The sequence below is a fragment of the Dipodomys merriami genome, unplaced genomic scaffold (genome assembly GCF_024711535.1).
Source record: "Dipodomys merriami isolate MVZ:Mamm:240054 unplaced genomic scaffold, mDipMer1.0.p SCAF_12, whole genome shotgun sequence".
NCBI classification, from domain to species: Eukaryota; Metazoa; Chordata; class Mammalia; order Rodentia; family Heteromyidae; genus Dipodomys; species Dipodomys merriami.
In genome coordinates, this window is record NW_027202493.1 from 39,619,272 (window position 1) to 39,634,613 (window position 15,342).

The following is a 15,342-nucleotide window of genomic DNA, read 5'->3' on the forward strand; positions in this document are numbered from 1 at the left end:
GTTCGATTCCTCAGCACCATTTAAGCAAAAAAAGAAAAAAGCCGGAAGTGGCACTGTGGCTCAAGTGGTTGAGCGCTAGCCTTGAGCTGAAGAGCTGAGGGACAGCGCCCAGGCCCAGAGTTCAAAACAACAGGACCAAAAACAAAAAACAAAGCAGAAGGATTTTATAAATGGTGATTACAATTTTAATAATTAATTAATGCATAGTTCTCATCCTAGATGTTCCCTTTGTTCCTAGTTTGGGGTTTGGCTGACATTGACCAGAACATACTCCTAAATCCTTCCTAGTTTTTCTGTTATAGAATCTCAGGAACCTGGTGTTTAACCCCCTGATTTACTCAAGCTATTGTTGTATGAAAATTGAAGATATAATATTTGATTTAGGTACTTAGGCCATGTAACAGTTAGAAGCCTCTGCTTATCAATAATGAATGCTTTTGTAACTTTTTGTGGTTGTAAATGGAACTGTAACTCTGCTTCCGTTACTAACTAAATGCTTCATTCCCATCTTTTGTTCTGTTCCCCAAGCTTCCTGTCAAGAGTCCCTAGGCAGAAGGCCCTGGCAGGAAATTGTGAAAACATCCAGAGTGACCATTGGCCAAAATGGACAAAGACCCCAACTGTGCAGATTTAAGTCCTCTCCCCTTCCAGCCAAAAGTACTTAGCAGCTGGTGCAGGCTGGCACCCAAGGCCTTGCCCTAAGATCCTTGGGCATGGTCCTGACGCGTCAGTGCTTTATTCTTTTGCTCAAAGAAAATTTTAAGCTACAACTCATCAGTGCTTTTGGGGTCCTACTGTCGATTGATTCCTGGACAATCCAAAAAAGCCTTTATCTCCGGGTTTTTGACTAACCTGGAGGTGGTTTTCTTCCAAAGGGAGATCCTTCCTTTCAAGTTTGGCCTTATTCTTATCAATCAAAGCTGACTGCAAAGGGTCAAGTTCCATGTTTTGGTATATTTGCTGAGCAAGCATAATCACACAGAAAAACGTTGGGACGTTGGTGGTCAGCCTTGCAGACTGTCGGTCCTGTTTTTACTCACTTTGCAATTCTTGGCAAAGGTCAAGCCGCAATTTTGTTCCTCTTTCTCAAGTTTGCACTTAGGTCCTGAGACTTCATTATCCCAGTCAAATTCCGTTCTTCCTTGGTCTACCTGCTTAATTTAACCTGGTCCTAACATGGATCTGTGGCTCAAGTGGTAGAGCACCAGATTTTGAGCAGGAAAAAAAGGCAATTAAGAACACTTATCTTACCGGCAGGTGCACGCGTGGTTACACACACACACACACACACACACACACGCACACACACACACACACACCAAACAAAAACTCTCTGAACCCCTGGCTTCCTCTTCTACACACCTACTCCTTTCTGCCTCATCTCAACTTCTGCTTTCAGCTACCACAGGAAGCGGAAAGACAGGCAGACAAGCCGAAGGCCAGGAGGGGCGAGGCTGAAGTGAGGGTCTCCCTGCAGCCCTGGTCCACCCGTGCCCCGTGGCTCACGTCCTGTCGTTGGGTTTCAGTGCCAGGTAAACGTCACCATGCTCCTGGGTTTCAGGCAAGCCCCAGGGACCTTGCCTTTTGGATGGATTTCTCTCTCCCTATTTTATTATTTTTTCGGCGGTACCGGGGTTTGCAGGCGCCCTACCACTGGACCTTGCGTCCCCTCCAGAGTGAGATCGCTGGTGGACTTGGGCAGGGCGGCTGCGGGGAAAGCCTGGACATCCGAGGAGGGGACCGAGGGTGGTTATTCAGCGGTGGGAGGCAGGTCCAGGAAGGGATGCCTGGCACCGGTCGCACATCCTCGTGTCCACATGTCCAGAGTGGACCCGGTTATGGTGCACATTTTTCTTCAAACCTATTACCCCGGTCTTCTAACACTATTGAAAAAAACCAAAACTTTCTCCTCCACCCCACCCCCCACCTTACTGAAGCATAGGCAGTTAGGGGCTTCCTTTCCTGTGGTTTGTATTTCCATACACATTTTATTTGTAATAAAATGTTCACCTTGTAAAAGCCTCCTGGATCTTTTATACAGTGCCAGTACCAGGGCTGGAACTCAGTGTCAATTTTAGTTTTTCCCCTCAAAACTGGTTCTCTTCTAGTTTTTGGCAGTCTCTTAGGCTTCCCTGCTGGACTGGTTATCTAACTGCAATCCTCAGATCTCAGCCTTCTGAGTGGTTGGGATTATAGGTGCGAATTACCAGCACCTGGTCCTGCTGAGATTTTTAATAGGGCTTGTGTGCAATGTAGAAATCATTGGGAGGAATTAACATCTTCACCATCTTGAGTCTTCCAGATCATCAAATGGATTTATGTAGATTCTCTTTACTTAATCTTCAGGATGTTTTTGCAGATGTTTGCATCTTGCAGGTCTTGTAAAAGCATTCGTAAATATTTTTGGTTAGTAGAATTGACAGATTTATTTTCAAAGTGTCCCTGCTTTACAGAAATACAATAGAGTTTAGTACACTTTTTTATCTTGTTTATATTATTTCTAGTTATTTTGTATATTGTTTAAGATTTTGTATGCACTATGATTTCTTAAGTAACAACAGTTTGTTTTCTCTGAGCACGTTAAAAAATTAAGATGGTTAAATGCTAATCTGACTCCTGACCTTAGAAGGAAAATATCCTATTACAGTTGGATACGATGTTCATGTACTTTTTCTTCAAGAAAGCATTATCAGATCAAATTTCTAGTTTCATTTCTAGTTTACTAAGAATTCTGACCAGGAAAGCTGGCTGAAATTTGTCAAAATATTGTATGGGCTTTCCTTTTCTGTGCTAATAAAATAAATTTGACTTTCAAATGTTAACTGAATTCTTAGGCTATATTTCACTTGTCACGATGATTACTTTCTCACGTATTTCTGGGTGTGATTTGCGTGGCCTGCCTGCCTGTCTTCCTTGGTTCCTTCTACTCTCTTTTTACTTCTGTGATCTTGGGGCTTGAACTCAGGGACTGGATGCTGTCCCTGAGCTTTTTTGCTCAAAGACAGTGCTCTATCACTTGAGCCACAGCTCCACTTACTTTTTTTGGTGGTTAGCTGGAGATAAGAGTCTCATGTGCTTTCCTGCCCCAGGGGCCTTCAAACCACAATTCTCAGATCTCAGTCTCCTGAGTAGCTAGGATTACAGGCACCAGTCACCACCACCCAGCTGGTATTACTTTCTATTTCATATCTATATTCACCAGACATTGCCTATGATTTTCTTCTGTAATGTCTCTGTACAGCTCATATATTAATGACTACACTGGTTTCTATTAAACTTTTCTGGAGAGTTGTATAAAATCAGTAATATGTGTTTCATACATATTTTATAGAATTGACCAATATCACCACCTAGACTTAGAGGTGATATTTTTATTTGGGGTATATATGTCTCTATGAAGGTTTTTGGTCTTTAAATAGATGTCGTGGTCGGGTGCCAGTGACTCATAACTGTAATCTTGGTTCTCAAGAGACTGAGATTTGAGGATTGTGATTCAAAGCCACACCAGTCCCTGAAACTATCTCCAGGGAGGTGGAAAGTGTTAGGTTTTTAGAAAGAGGTAGGCCGAGTAAGAACAGCACCACGCACACACGTGGTATTCAGGTAAGGGGTAGATCTGCTGGGACCAGGTAAGGGTGGCACTCCACGTGGCTGGGAAAGGCCTGGGAAAGAGAGAGAGCTGGGAAGAGAGGAAAGAGAGAAAGAGCAGAGAGAGGGGTAAGAACAGTAGCACTCACGCAGTATTCAGGTAAGGGGTAGACCTGCTGGGACCAGGCAAGGTTGGCACTCCACGTGGCTGGGAAAGAGAGAGAGCAAAAGAGCAACAAGAGCTAGAAACGAACAGAGAGAGAAAAAAGAGAGGCAGCAAGAGAGCAAGAAAAGAGCAGCAAGAGCTAGAAACGAACAGAGAGAGAAAAAGAGAGCAAGAGGGTCTGGGCCTGGGCTAGCCCTTATCTAGGGTTTGGGCGGGGAAAGGTGTGGCCAGGTAAAGGGAAGTGGGATCAGGTGGGAGAAAGGTGTGGCCACATCAGGTTAGGATGTGACCTCAGCAGATGCAGATGTGACCTCTTCCAGGTGTCCCAGTTGCCTAGGTAACGCAGGTACTGGGTGGAGACTTTGCTGCGAGGAGGGTGGAGTCTGCTCCCCATCCAGGAGCGGACCTTACAGAAAGGATGGAAGTGGCTGTGTGGCTCAAGTGGGAGTGCTCTAGTGTCCAGTTAAGGGACAAAAAAGATAGAACATCCTTTACATAAACGTATACTAAGTGAAGGGTTTTTTCTCATAATCTACTATTTCATTGGTTATTTTCTAAATCTTTTTGGCTAGTTGTTCTATTCATTGGTCCTCAAAATTATTGAAACTTGCCAGGGTGCTGGCTCACACCTGTAATCCTAGCTACTCAGAAGGCTGAGATCTGAGGATCACAGTTCAAAGCCACCTTAGGCAGGAAACTTCAGGAGACTCGTAGCTCCAATTAACCACCTGAAAACCAGAAGTGTTGCCTTGGCTCAAAGTGGTAGAGGGATAGCCTTGAACAAAAAAGCTCAGGGACAGCACCCAGGTCCTATGACCAACCGGGGTGGGGAAAGGGAGGGGAAGACATTGTTGAAATGCTTTTTCTGTAGTTGTACAAAGGGGTTTGAATTCACATGACAATTTATGTGTGCAGTGCATCTTTATTATTACCTTTACCTAGTTTCTGGTGTAAGGTCGGCTCCTGGAGGTAAGAAGTCTCTACCCAGTACTTGCGTTACCTGGGCAACTGGCACAACTGGAAGAGGTCACATCTGCATCTGTTGAGGTCCTGTCTGATTTGTTGTGGCCACGCTTTTCTCCGCCCATACCCGAGATAAGGCCTACTCCAGCCCAGATGTTCTCTCTCAGCTCTTTCCTTCTCAGTTCTTTCACAGTTCTCTCTCTCCCTCTCTTTCCCAGCTCTCTCTTTCCCAGGCCTTTCCCACCCACGTGGAGGGCCAACATAGCCTGGTGCCAGCCAGAACGATGAATAAACCTACCCCTTACCTGAATACCACGAGCGTGGTATTTACTTACTCAGCTATGTCTTTTCATAAACCTAACAATGTTATTCTGGTAAATTGTGCTTTTGCTCATGACAAAGTCGTCTTTATGTTTTTGCTAATATATCTTATCTCTAGCCTACTTTGACAATGAAAAAGTCCACTTCTGCCTGGTGCTGATGGCTTACACTGTAATCCTTAGCTATTCAGGAGACTGACATCTGAGGATTGCTATTCAAAGTGAGCCCAGACAGGGAAAATCACTGAAAAACTTATCTTCAGTGAAGCACGAAAAAGCTAAAGCACAAGTATGGCTCAAGTAGTAGAGTGCTAGCCTTGGGCAGAAAAAGCCAGGCAAAGAGTACAAGATCCCGAGTTCAAGCCCCAGCACGGGCATGTGTGTGTGCACTACCTCTCCCTTTAGACTTTTTACCTGACTAGTACATAAATCCTTTTCTGGGATGGTGTCAAGAAGGGGCTGACATGGCCCCTGTGCCACCATCTCAGTACCCTGAGTTGAAATTTTGCTCTCTGGGAGTCTCCATGAGTTTGAATATGCCTGGCTCCACAAGCACAGCTCTTCTCCCCACCGCCACCTTTTGTTTGCCAGTCCTAGGGCTTGAACTCAGGGCCTGGGCACAGTCCCTTAGCTTCTTTGTGCTCAAGGCTGGCACTCTACCACTTGAGCCACAGAGCCACTTCAGGCTTTTTCTGAGTAGTTTACTGGAGATAAGAATTTCACAGGATTGCCTGGTATGGGGGGGGCTCATGCCTGTAATCCTAGCTACTCAGGAGGCTGAGTGTGTGTGCAGGTCCTGTGGTTTGAAGTCAAACCTTTTTATGCTCAAGACTAGAGCTCCACTGTGCAAGAAGCAACTCTACAATCCGGCTTTTAGGTGATTAATATGAGATAAAGAGTTCTCACAGGCTTTCCTGCCCAATTAACTAGTAACAAGCCAGAAGTGAAGGTGTGTCTTGAGTGGTACAGCACCAGCTTTGAGTGGAAAAAGTGAAGGGACAGTGTCCAGGTCCTGAGATCGAGCCCTAGCACTGGCACAGAAAAAAAAAAAAAGATTTTCCACAATAAAGCCATTATGTTTTTTTTTTTTTAAACCAGTATAGAATTACTTCAACTAAAAAAGTGCTTGCTTTCATAATCCAGATAAAGAACAGACAATGTAAACACACTGACAAACTGTACCATTCCAAATTTGAAATTGTGTTGCAAATAGGCTGATTTTATTCTATTTGTCTCCTTTTCCTTTGTATTACTTTAATAAAAAGCCTCTTTACCTAAGAAGGCTGAGATTTCATACCTTTCAAAGCAACTCACCATGATTCTACTTTCAGAAAGTCTTAAGTTTAATATGACTAAATACTTCATTTCTCAAGTTACCAACGTAAGTTTTATTTAATTTTATTTTATTTTATTTTTTGGGTCCGGTCGTGGGGCCTGAACTCTGGGCCTGGATGCTATCCCTCAGCTCTTCAGCTCAAGGCTAGCACTCTACCACTTGAGCCACTGCACCACTTCCGGCTTTTATTTTTCTGCTTATGTGGTGCTGAGGAATCTAACCCAGGGCCTCATGCATGCAAGGCAAGCGCTCTACCACTGAGATACCTTCCTAGTCCCAATGTAAGTTTTGAACTTAGCATTTCATAAAATGTCTGATGCTTCCTTAAATTCATCTAAGGTAGCTGGGTACTGGTGGCTCATGCCTGTAATCCTAGCTACTGAGGAAGCTGAGATCTGAGGATCATGGTTCAAAGCCAGCCAGGGCAGGAAAGTCCATGAGACTCTTATCTGCAATAAAACACTCAGAAAACTAAAGTGGTGCTGTGGCTCAAGTGATAGAGCGCTAGCCTTGAGCTGAAGAGCTGAGGGACAGCGCCCAGGCCAAGTTCAAGCCGTGCAACTGACCCCCCAAAAAAAAAAAAATCACCTACGGTAGAACAAATAAAAATTAATTTGAATGAAGGATAAAAGAGTAGTTGTACATTTTTTGGATTGCTTAGGTCCAATGTGTACAAAAGTCACAATTCCAGATATTGAATGTGAGAATGTGACAAAGGATCCTCAGATTCTTCAAAAACAAGGCATGCAATGCATACAAAATAATAAAAAGCTGGGGCTGGGAAGGTGGCTCAGTGTATGCCTTGCATGCATGAGGCCCTGGGTTTGATTCCTCAGCACCACATAAGCAAAAAAGAAAAAAGAAAAAAGCAACTGGCGCTCTGGCTCAAATGGTATTGCACTAGCCTTGAGGTGAAGAGCTGAGGGAGAGCACCCAGGCCCAGAGTTCAGGTCCCACGACCAGACCCAAAAAAAAAAAAAATAAATGAATAAAAAGCTAAGTTAGTATGGAGTTTAGTACTATCGGTCATTAATATACACCAGACAGTTTGAGGAAGACACTGCAGTTTAGGTTTTTCCTTATTAAATATAATTCTGGGAAAAAGTGAACTTGTGTAGTAAATCTTCATGGCATAGTGTGTTTACTTAAAAAACAAGACATTACTAAGAAATAGACACTATTTTTTTTTTTTTTTTGGCCACTCCTTGGGCCTGAACTCAGGGCTTGGGCATTGTCCCTAAGCTTTTTTTTGCTCAAGGCTAACACCCTACCACTTAAGTCATACCACTTCAGACATGGCGCCACTGTCAGCTTTTTGTTTATATGGTACTGGAGAATCAAACCCAGGGCTTCATGCATACTAGGGAAGCACTCTACCACTAAGCCATCTCTCCAGCCCTATTTCTAAATCTTGTAAGAATTAAAAAGTGAGGTCATGTCCTATCATCAATGATAAGTTGATTTTGGGCTATTTCAGCATTTAGTCTCAATAAACACCACCATTGTGGTTCATGGGACCACAAACAAGACAGATCTGTAATAGCATTTCTTTTTTTGTTGCTGTTGTTGGTAGTGGGGCTTGAACTCTGGGCCTGGGCACAGAGCCACTTCAGGTTTTCTGAGTGGTTTATTGGAAATAAGAGTCTCAGGGACTTTCCAGCGTGGGTCAACTTTTAACTGTCATCCTCAGATCTCACCCTCCTGAGTAGCTAGGATTACAGGCATGAGCCACCAGCACCCGCTGTAATAGTATTTCTTCGTAGATGTCATTCACAGTATCTGTTGATGACAAATTCTTTTCCCACTTCTAGCTAAAGGTTGCTGTATTAAATAAAATATTGATCATCAAAGTGCTTGGAGAAGAGCATTGAGAAATCCTGCACAAGCGTAGGGAATTAAAATTAATCAGATTCCTTCACCCTGAAATGCTTATTCAAATGAATGGGTGATAGCATCTAGTAAACCACACAGTATATACTAGGAAATACAGTACTAGTCTTGAAAAGGTTACAAGTTGATTGTGGTCACACAGCCAGTGAGTGGTGCCATAAAGACCAGTTTTAACCACAGATACTGTTATTTAAACTGAAAGTAACAAGGAAATTCCTTTACCCACTTTTTTTTCTTAAGGGCAAGTTGGTTTGTTTTGTGAAACAGGGTGTGACAATGAGGTTCTAGCTGTCCTCAAACTTCATCCCTCTGCCTCTGTCTCTTCAGTATTGGAATTATATGTGGTTTTCTTTGTTTTATTTTTGCCAGTCCTGGGCTTGAACTGTCCCTGTGCTTCTTTTGCTCAAGGCTAACACTCTACCACTTGAGCCACAGCACTACTTCTGACTTTTTCTGTGTATGTGGTACTGAGGAATCAAACCCAGGGTTTCATGCATGTGAGGCAAGCACTCTACCACTGAGCCACATTCCCAGCTCTGGAATTATAGTTGAACCACCATGCGAGAGCAGTCCTTTCATTTACCAGTGGTTGTTAAAAAGAAAACCAGCTAAACACCGGTAGCTCATGCCTGTAATCTCAGCTGAGGGTGGAAAAGTTGGTGAGACTCTTACCACTAACTCTTACCACTAAGCTTGGTGGAGACCACTTTAGGGGACCGATGGGAGGGGAAGGAAGTCGTGTGGGGTATGATCAGAGGAGGGCAGAGGCTCAATGGCTGTGGAGATCTGGTAGCTGTGAACGCCATGGGCAGGACCAGAGTGAGCTGATAGAGGGTTTGGTAGTGATGCCCAGGATCCCAGGTCGGCTTTTGTACTTCTCTGTCAGCTCCTTCTGGCTCCTGCCCGCTTGCCTGCCCGGCACCTTAGAGCTGCAGTTCCGTGGGCGACCGCAGACGTCGCTGCAGACCACCTGTGTTTCTTTCCCTCCCAGTTCCACTGTGCCTACCAGCTGGCCGACTGGTGTCTCCACCACATCTGCACCAACTACAACAACGTGTGCCGCAAGTTCCCGCGAGACATGAAGGCCATGTCCCCAGGTGAGCACGCGGGTAGCCCTAGCCGCCCCCTGGGGATCTCAGCTCCTGTGGGAGGGAACTCAGCTTGAGCTCTGGCTGAACCCCAGGGATCTCTAAGCCGCCTTGACCTCCCTTGACCTCAGGGAGGGGGACAGTCTGCCAAGGTGACTCCAGCCAAGCAGAGGGGCAGCTGGGACAAGCACTGGGTGGACAGCGGGGGGCCTGGGACAGCTCATTCTACCTATCTGGGCTTGTGTTTTCTTAGAGGTGCAAAGTGGGTGTCGGGCCAGGGTGTTCAGACTCATGGGTAGCACACTGAAAATAAATCCATTCCTTGCTGCAGCCCAGGACACACATACTTTTCTGTTTAGCAGTCACGATCCACTGTGCCGATGTTCCTACCCCAGAACAGACATGGTCCACAGCTTGATCTGCCTGGGCCCAGAGATCCTCCACTGGTGCCATTCTTTCCCTTCTTAATGAAGTTCTCAGGTGCACTGCAGGGGCTCCAGGGAGACATGCCCCTCTGCTCTCTGCTGGGTACCCGCCCTGCTCCCACCCTTCTCCCCTCTGTGGGGCGCACTGCACCCTCCTTCCTCTCAGCCCTGTCTCTCCTTGTCTCCACATTTTCTCCTTGTCTCCCAGAATTTTCCTCACTGAAGTCCAGGTACATCCATACTACTCTCTTGGTTCTATACTTTGCATGGTTTCCGAGGTCTTCCAGAATAACACCAGCCCTCCCTCTGGGCTAGCCAGTTCCAGATGGCCTGTACCTCTAGATTTCCTTAAGAGTTTCTGCTCTGTCTGGAAACTTCTGGAAACTTCGCAACTCTCATCACTGTCCTTGTGGATTCTTCTGCTGGCTTTGCTGCCCCTTTCCTTGTTTCTGGATCTTTACTCTTTCCTTTCCTTTTCCCTTTCCCTTTCCCTTTCCCTACTTTTTTCCTTTCCCTCCCCCCTCCCCCCTCCTCCCCCATTATTTATTTACTTTCCTTCTTTCTCCTTTCTTTCCTTCTTTCCCTCCTTCCCTCCCTCCCTTCCTCCCTCCCTCTCTTTCTCTTTCCCTCTTTCCTTCCTTCCTCCTCCTCTTCCTCCTCTCCCCCCTCCTCCTCTGCCGCCACGGCCTCCTCCTCCTCCTCCTCCTCCTCCTCTTCCTCCTTATTCTTCTTCTTCCTTCCTTTCTTCCTTTCTTTGTGACCAGTACTGGGACATGAACTTAGCACCTGAGTGCTGTTCCCTATCTTTAACAACACTCTAGGTTGATGCTGTACCACTTGAGCCACACCTTTACCTTTGGCTTTTGGGTGGTTAAGCATCTAGGGACTTTGCTGCCCAGGCTTACCTTTGACCATCAAGTCTCAGCCTCTTGTGGAGCTAGGATTACAGGCATGAGTTACTAGTGCCTGGCAACCTGCTTTATTCTTAACACAAAGGATCCCCATGGTGCAAAAGCAATATGAGTTGAGTAGAAACTGTATTTTGAATTTGGATCTTTTCCCAGGCTGGCCTACAAGGTCTAATCCTCTCTGGTGATGCTGGGTTGCAGCCACAGCTACAGCTCCCACTGGGCTCCTGTGATCTCAGGGGAAACAAGGGGTGCTCTATAGGGAACTGTACTAAGCCAGGATGCTCAGAGGTCAGGGGAGCCAGTCCATTGTCTTCTTTCTTTGGTACTGGTGACTGCTAGGCGAGTGTTCTACCCCTTGAGCCACACCCTAGCACCTCTGTATTTAGTTTGTTTTTCAGCTAGGATCATGATCACTTTTTCTTAGGCCTGGATTTGGACTGTGATCTGCCAATCTCTGCCTCCTGATTACCAGGAGGCAGACATGTATTACCATACCTAGTTTCAATCCATTTTCAGTTGATGTATTTTCCACTGGGGATGGGCTGCTGGGGAGTGACTCAGCTCAGATGTAAACTGGGGTGCAGCTGTATCTGCACAGGCTCGTGGAGTTCATGCCTCCCTCATCCCCGGCATCATTTGCTGGCCTGGATCCTGGCAGGATAGACTCTGTGCTGGTCCAGGGTCCTGTGGCAGGGCTTCCCTGCAGTGTGCATCCGCATCCGGTGCTCTTCCTCCCTGGCCCTCCTCCTCTGGTCCTCCTGACCCGTCGCCCTGCATTCTGCCCCCAGAAAACCAGGAGTACTTTGAGAAGCACCGGTGGCCGCCTGTCTGGTACCTGAAGGAAGAGGATCACTACCAGAGGGCACGGAAGGAGCGGGAGAAGGAGGACTATTTGCATCTGAGGCGGCAGCCCAAGCGGCGGTGGCTGTTCTGGAACAGTCCCTCCTCTCCATCCTCCTCCGCAGCCAGCTCAGCCTCCCCGTCTTCCTCCTCGGCTGTGGTCTGAGGTGTCGCCACCTTCTTCTGACCCCGCTGCTGTTGTCCCCGTTTGCCCCTGGCCTCTGCTCTTCTGCATCACCCCTTCCACCTGACGGGGACAAGGGGACGCACGTAACCAGGACCCAAGGGGCAGAGCTGGCCTCACCAGCCAACATGGCTGTGCCACAGAGGAGCGGGCTCAGCCCAGGGCCTGCCTGCAGAGTTCCCACATCCAGGCAGACAGGAGACACCTGCCAGGAGGTGGGCTGCAGGAATGAGCTAAGAGCTCTGGTGTTCTTCTGGGGGCCCAAGGATTTTATGGAGTCCAAGGAGAGAGCCTCCAGCAGAGGGCTTGTCTGTGTGTTTTGGTCTCTGCTCGGGGCAGGGAGCCGTCCCCTTCCCTGTGAGCGTGAGGGTCCTGCCTGTCTCCCGCCATGTCTTTCCATCCGTGGACTTGAAGGTTCCAGAAGCTCCGGGAGCACATCCCCACTGAGCCTACTCCGGTTCTCCGTGGAGAAGTCAGGGTAGAGGTGAAGGCTTCCGAGCACAGCGTCTGCATTCTGGAGCTGAGCTGCTAGAGGACATGTGGAGACTGGTATTCATTCCGCCAGCGTCTCTCCTGGCTGGCTGCCGCGGGCCTGGGGAGGTGCAGAGGTGGTTCAGAGCTCAAGGCTGTGGAGGTGTTGTTACCTCTTGGTGCAGTGAGAAACCTCTGTCCCCTCCTGCACTCCTCAAGATTTGGAAATGACGGCAGCAGCCATCAGCTGGGGTGGAGAGGAGGAAGGGTGGGGTCTCCACAGGGCCCTTCCTCCACCTCTGGGCAGGACTGCTTGTTAGGGGATGGGGCAAAATGAGCAAAAAACCACCACCAATCCCAAGGACAGAATGAAAACCAAACAGAACACCACCACCAACAAAACCACTCTACCCTCTGCTTTCCCAAAGAAGGAAAATCAGAAAAAGAAAAAAGGACCCAGCATAGCTGACGTATTTATAAAGCAGATCAGAGGCCTTGAGGAGCAGGAGGGTTAGGCTGTCCAATCAGCTCCTTGCCTTTCACCTGGGGGTGGTCCTGACCCTCAGGCAGTTCCAGATCCTGGCCTCTGCTTCCTGGTAGCCTGAGTTGGCCTTGGTCAATGGAAGGCTCGGCTTCTGGGTTCAGAGCCCTTGTCTGCCCATCTTGCCGCAGGCTGCCCCGCCCCCTTTCTAAGGGTGATCCCACAGATGCTTGTGGAGTGCACACTTTGGGGAATCCTGGGGCAAGGATCAGGTATCAGGAGAAAGGACACAGCTGGACAGGAGAGAAAGGAAAACAAGGTTAGTCCACAGAGGAGGCAGGATGTGACTAGAAGATCAAAACTAGAGCTTGGCACCATCAAGAAAAAATAGGGCCTAAAGTTGACCGTTTGTTTCCTAATCTGTACCTTACCACCCAGCATCCTTTGAGACACAGGTGATGGAGCCTTAGGTACGAGCTCAGGTGGCCCACTTGTGAGAAGATGCTTAAGAGGCTGGGCGAGCCGGGCGCTGGTGGCTCACGCCTGTAATCCTAGCTACTTAGGAGGCTGAGATCTGAGGATCGCGGTTCAAAGCCAGCCCGGGCAGGAGAGACCGTGAGACTCCTATCTCCAATAAACCACCAGAAAACCGGAAGTGGCGCTGTAGCTCAAGTGGTAGAGCGCTCGCCTTGAGCTGAAGAGCTGAGGGACAGCGCCCAGGCCCAGAGTTCAAGTCCCATGACCGACAAAAAAAAAAAAAAGAGGCTGGGCGTGTGGACTGGCTGGATCCTAGGGGGCCAGACTGTCTGGTCTGGGAAGAGCAAACTCAGAAAGAAAGGCAGCCCTGCAACAGTCATGTAGTACCAAGATCTAGAGATCTGAGGTTCAGTCCTTGTCAGAAGGACCCCGTGGTGGTAGCTCAAGCAGGTCTCTATGTCTGTGCAGGGAACTCTGCAAGGCTTATAGCTTCCTCCCAAGTCCCTTGAGGTGGCTGGCTTGGGAGCTGGTTGTGTGCTGCCCTCTGCTGGCTGGACAGCCTCCCTGCCCATGGCTTCAAGACTCCTGGCAGGAAAAAGGACCATAGGGGAAGGAGACCAGTGTAGTGCCCATGCCTTCCTTGCGGGAAGAGTTGGGGATATATCTGGCCTCCAGGAAGTTGTGGGGTGAGAGCACAGTGTTGGGGGTGGGGGTGGTCTCAGGTGCTTGCAAGGACTGAGCAACCTGGCACCACTGATGAAGATGGAAAGACTCTCGGAAAATGTAGTAGTTATCAGCAAGGTTGAGAAGCCAGAAAAGAGGCCATAAAACTCCCATCTCCCCACAACCAGGGCCAGCTCGCCCCCTCAGGAACCCGCCACCCTCTGCCCCACAGCTCCATAGCCAACCTGCACCTCGGGGACCCCTGCAGCCCAGTGGGGCTGGGGGGAAACCAGATGGGAGAGAGAGGAGGTACAGAATGCAGAACTCTATCTCCCCCAGAAACGGGTGCTCTGGATTCCAGGGAGGCAGAAGCAGTAGACGCCCCAGTGCAGGGTGAGACGGAGGGACAGGAGGAACGAAGTGGGGGAGCAGTAACCACCACCAGGACACTCACGTCCCCCGGACTCAGTGCTGGGGTTAAAAAAAATAACAAAGAACACACCTCTTTTTATATAAGGTTTCATATTTAATTTGGTCATGAATTCATAAATACATTGAGTATTTTGTACGCACTGGCCTGCCTTGTATTGTGTAACATCCTGGACATGGTCCCCAGGTTAGACTCTGAGGCTGGTAAACAGCAGGGGGAGCACAAAGCCTGCTGTGGGTACAGGGAACAGCAAAGCTGGGGTGCAAAATCACGTAGCTACACGGACAGCCACGGACTGGGGATTCCATTGTCATTGTGAAGCACGAACCGCCATGGAGGCTAATACTTTATGGTCTCATCTTGTCAGCCCCTTCCAGTTGGGGCCAGGCTTTGGACACTTGGGGCTAGAAAGGTTCCCGAAGCCCTGGGAACAGTCATTTCCATAAAACCGAGTAAGATAAGACTTCGCTGGAAGGGCTGATACTGAACACAGATTTACTTTATCTTGTTATTTCTTAAGAGGGTGATAGTAGGGTTTGAATTCAGAGTTGAATTTGCTAGGCAGGCTCTACCACTTGAACTGCAAGTATATACCATAGTGTAGACTGTTCTTATCGACTGAGATGAATTCTCACTGATTTCATTTTTTGCTAGGGCTAGCCTCAAGCAACCATCATGTCATGGTCTCTCTCTCCCCCTAGGAGCTGGATTCCAGGTATGAATCCCTGCAACTGGTGCTGAATGAGATGTAAAAATAGATGAGCCAGGACCTGATGGCTCATGAGTCATCCTACTCAGGAGGCTGAGACTTGAGGATTGAGGTTCAAAGCCAGCCCAGATATGAAAGTCAGTGAGACTCTGCAATTAATCACATATATCAAAAAAAGGAAGGAAGGGGGGGGCTGAAAATAAGAGCTCTGCTTCAAGTGGTAGAGTGCTAGCTTTAAGCAAAAAAGCTCAGGGACAGTATCCAGATCCTGAGTTCAAACCTTAGGGTAGGCATAAATAAAAGAAAGGAGAAACATCAGAATCTGAACATGTTGGCCATTCTGAGTCTCACCGTCATAGTATTTAAGAATTGATGTTTCAGTGTTGTTCACAGAAGTCAT

The 15,342-nt window shown here is 47.8% G+C and overlaps 1 protein-coding gene across 2 annotated transcripts in view; it reads left to right on the plus strand.

Annotated features, from left to right (window-relative positions):
• LOC138823364 (rho-related BTB domain-containing protein 2-like) overlaps positions 1-14,368 on the plus strand; it is a 26,453-nt gene extending 12,085 nt beyond the window's left edge. The window contains exons 1-3 of one of the 2 annotated variants that reach the window (XM_070016648.1): positions 1,419-1,532; positions 9,255-9,360; positions 11,476-14,368. In XM_070016648.1, the coding sequence (XP_069872749.1) occupies positions 9,342-9,360; positions 11,476-11,693 (237 nt within the window). In that variant the 5' untranslated portion in view covers positions 1,419-1,532; positions 9,255-9,341 and the 3' untranslated portion in view covers positions 11,694-14,368. Of the gene's footprint in view, positions 1-1,418; positions 1,533-9,254; positions 9,361-11,475 lie in introns of those variants that run through there. The other variant, XR_011370787.1, reaches the window with a different exon arrangement.
• Positions 14,369-15,342: the final 974 nt, after the last annotated feature.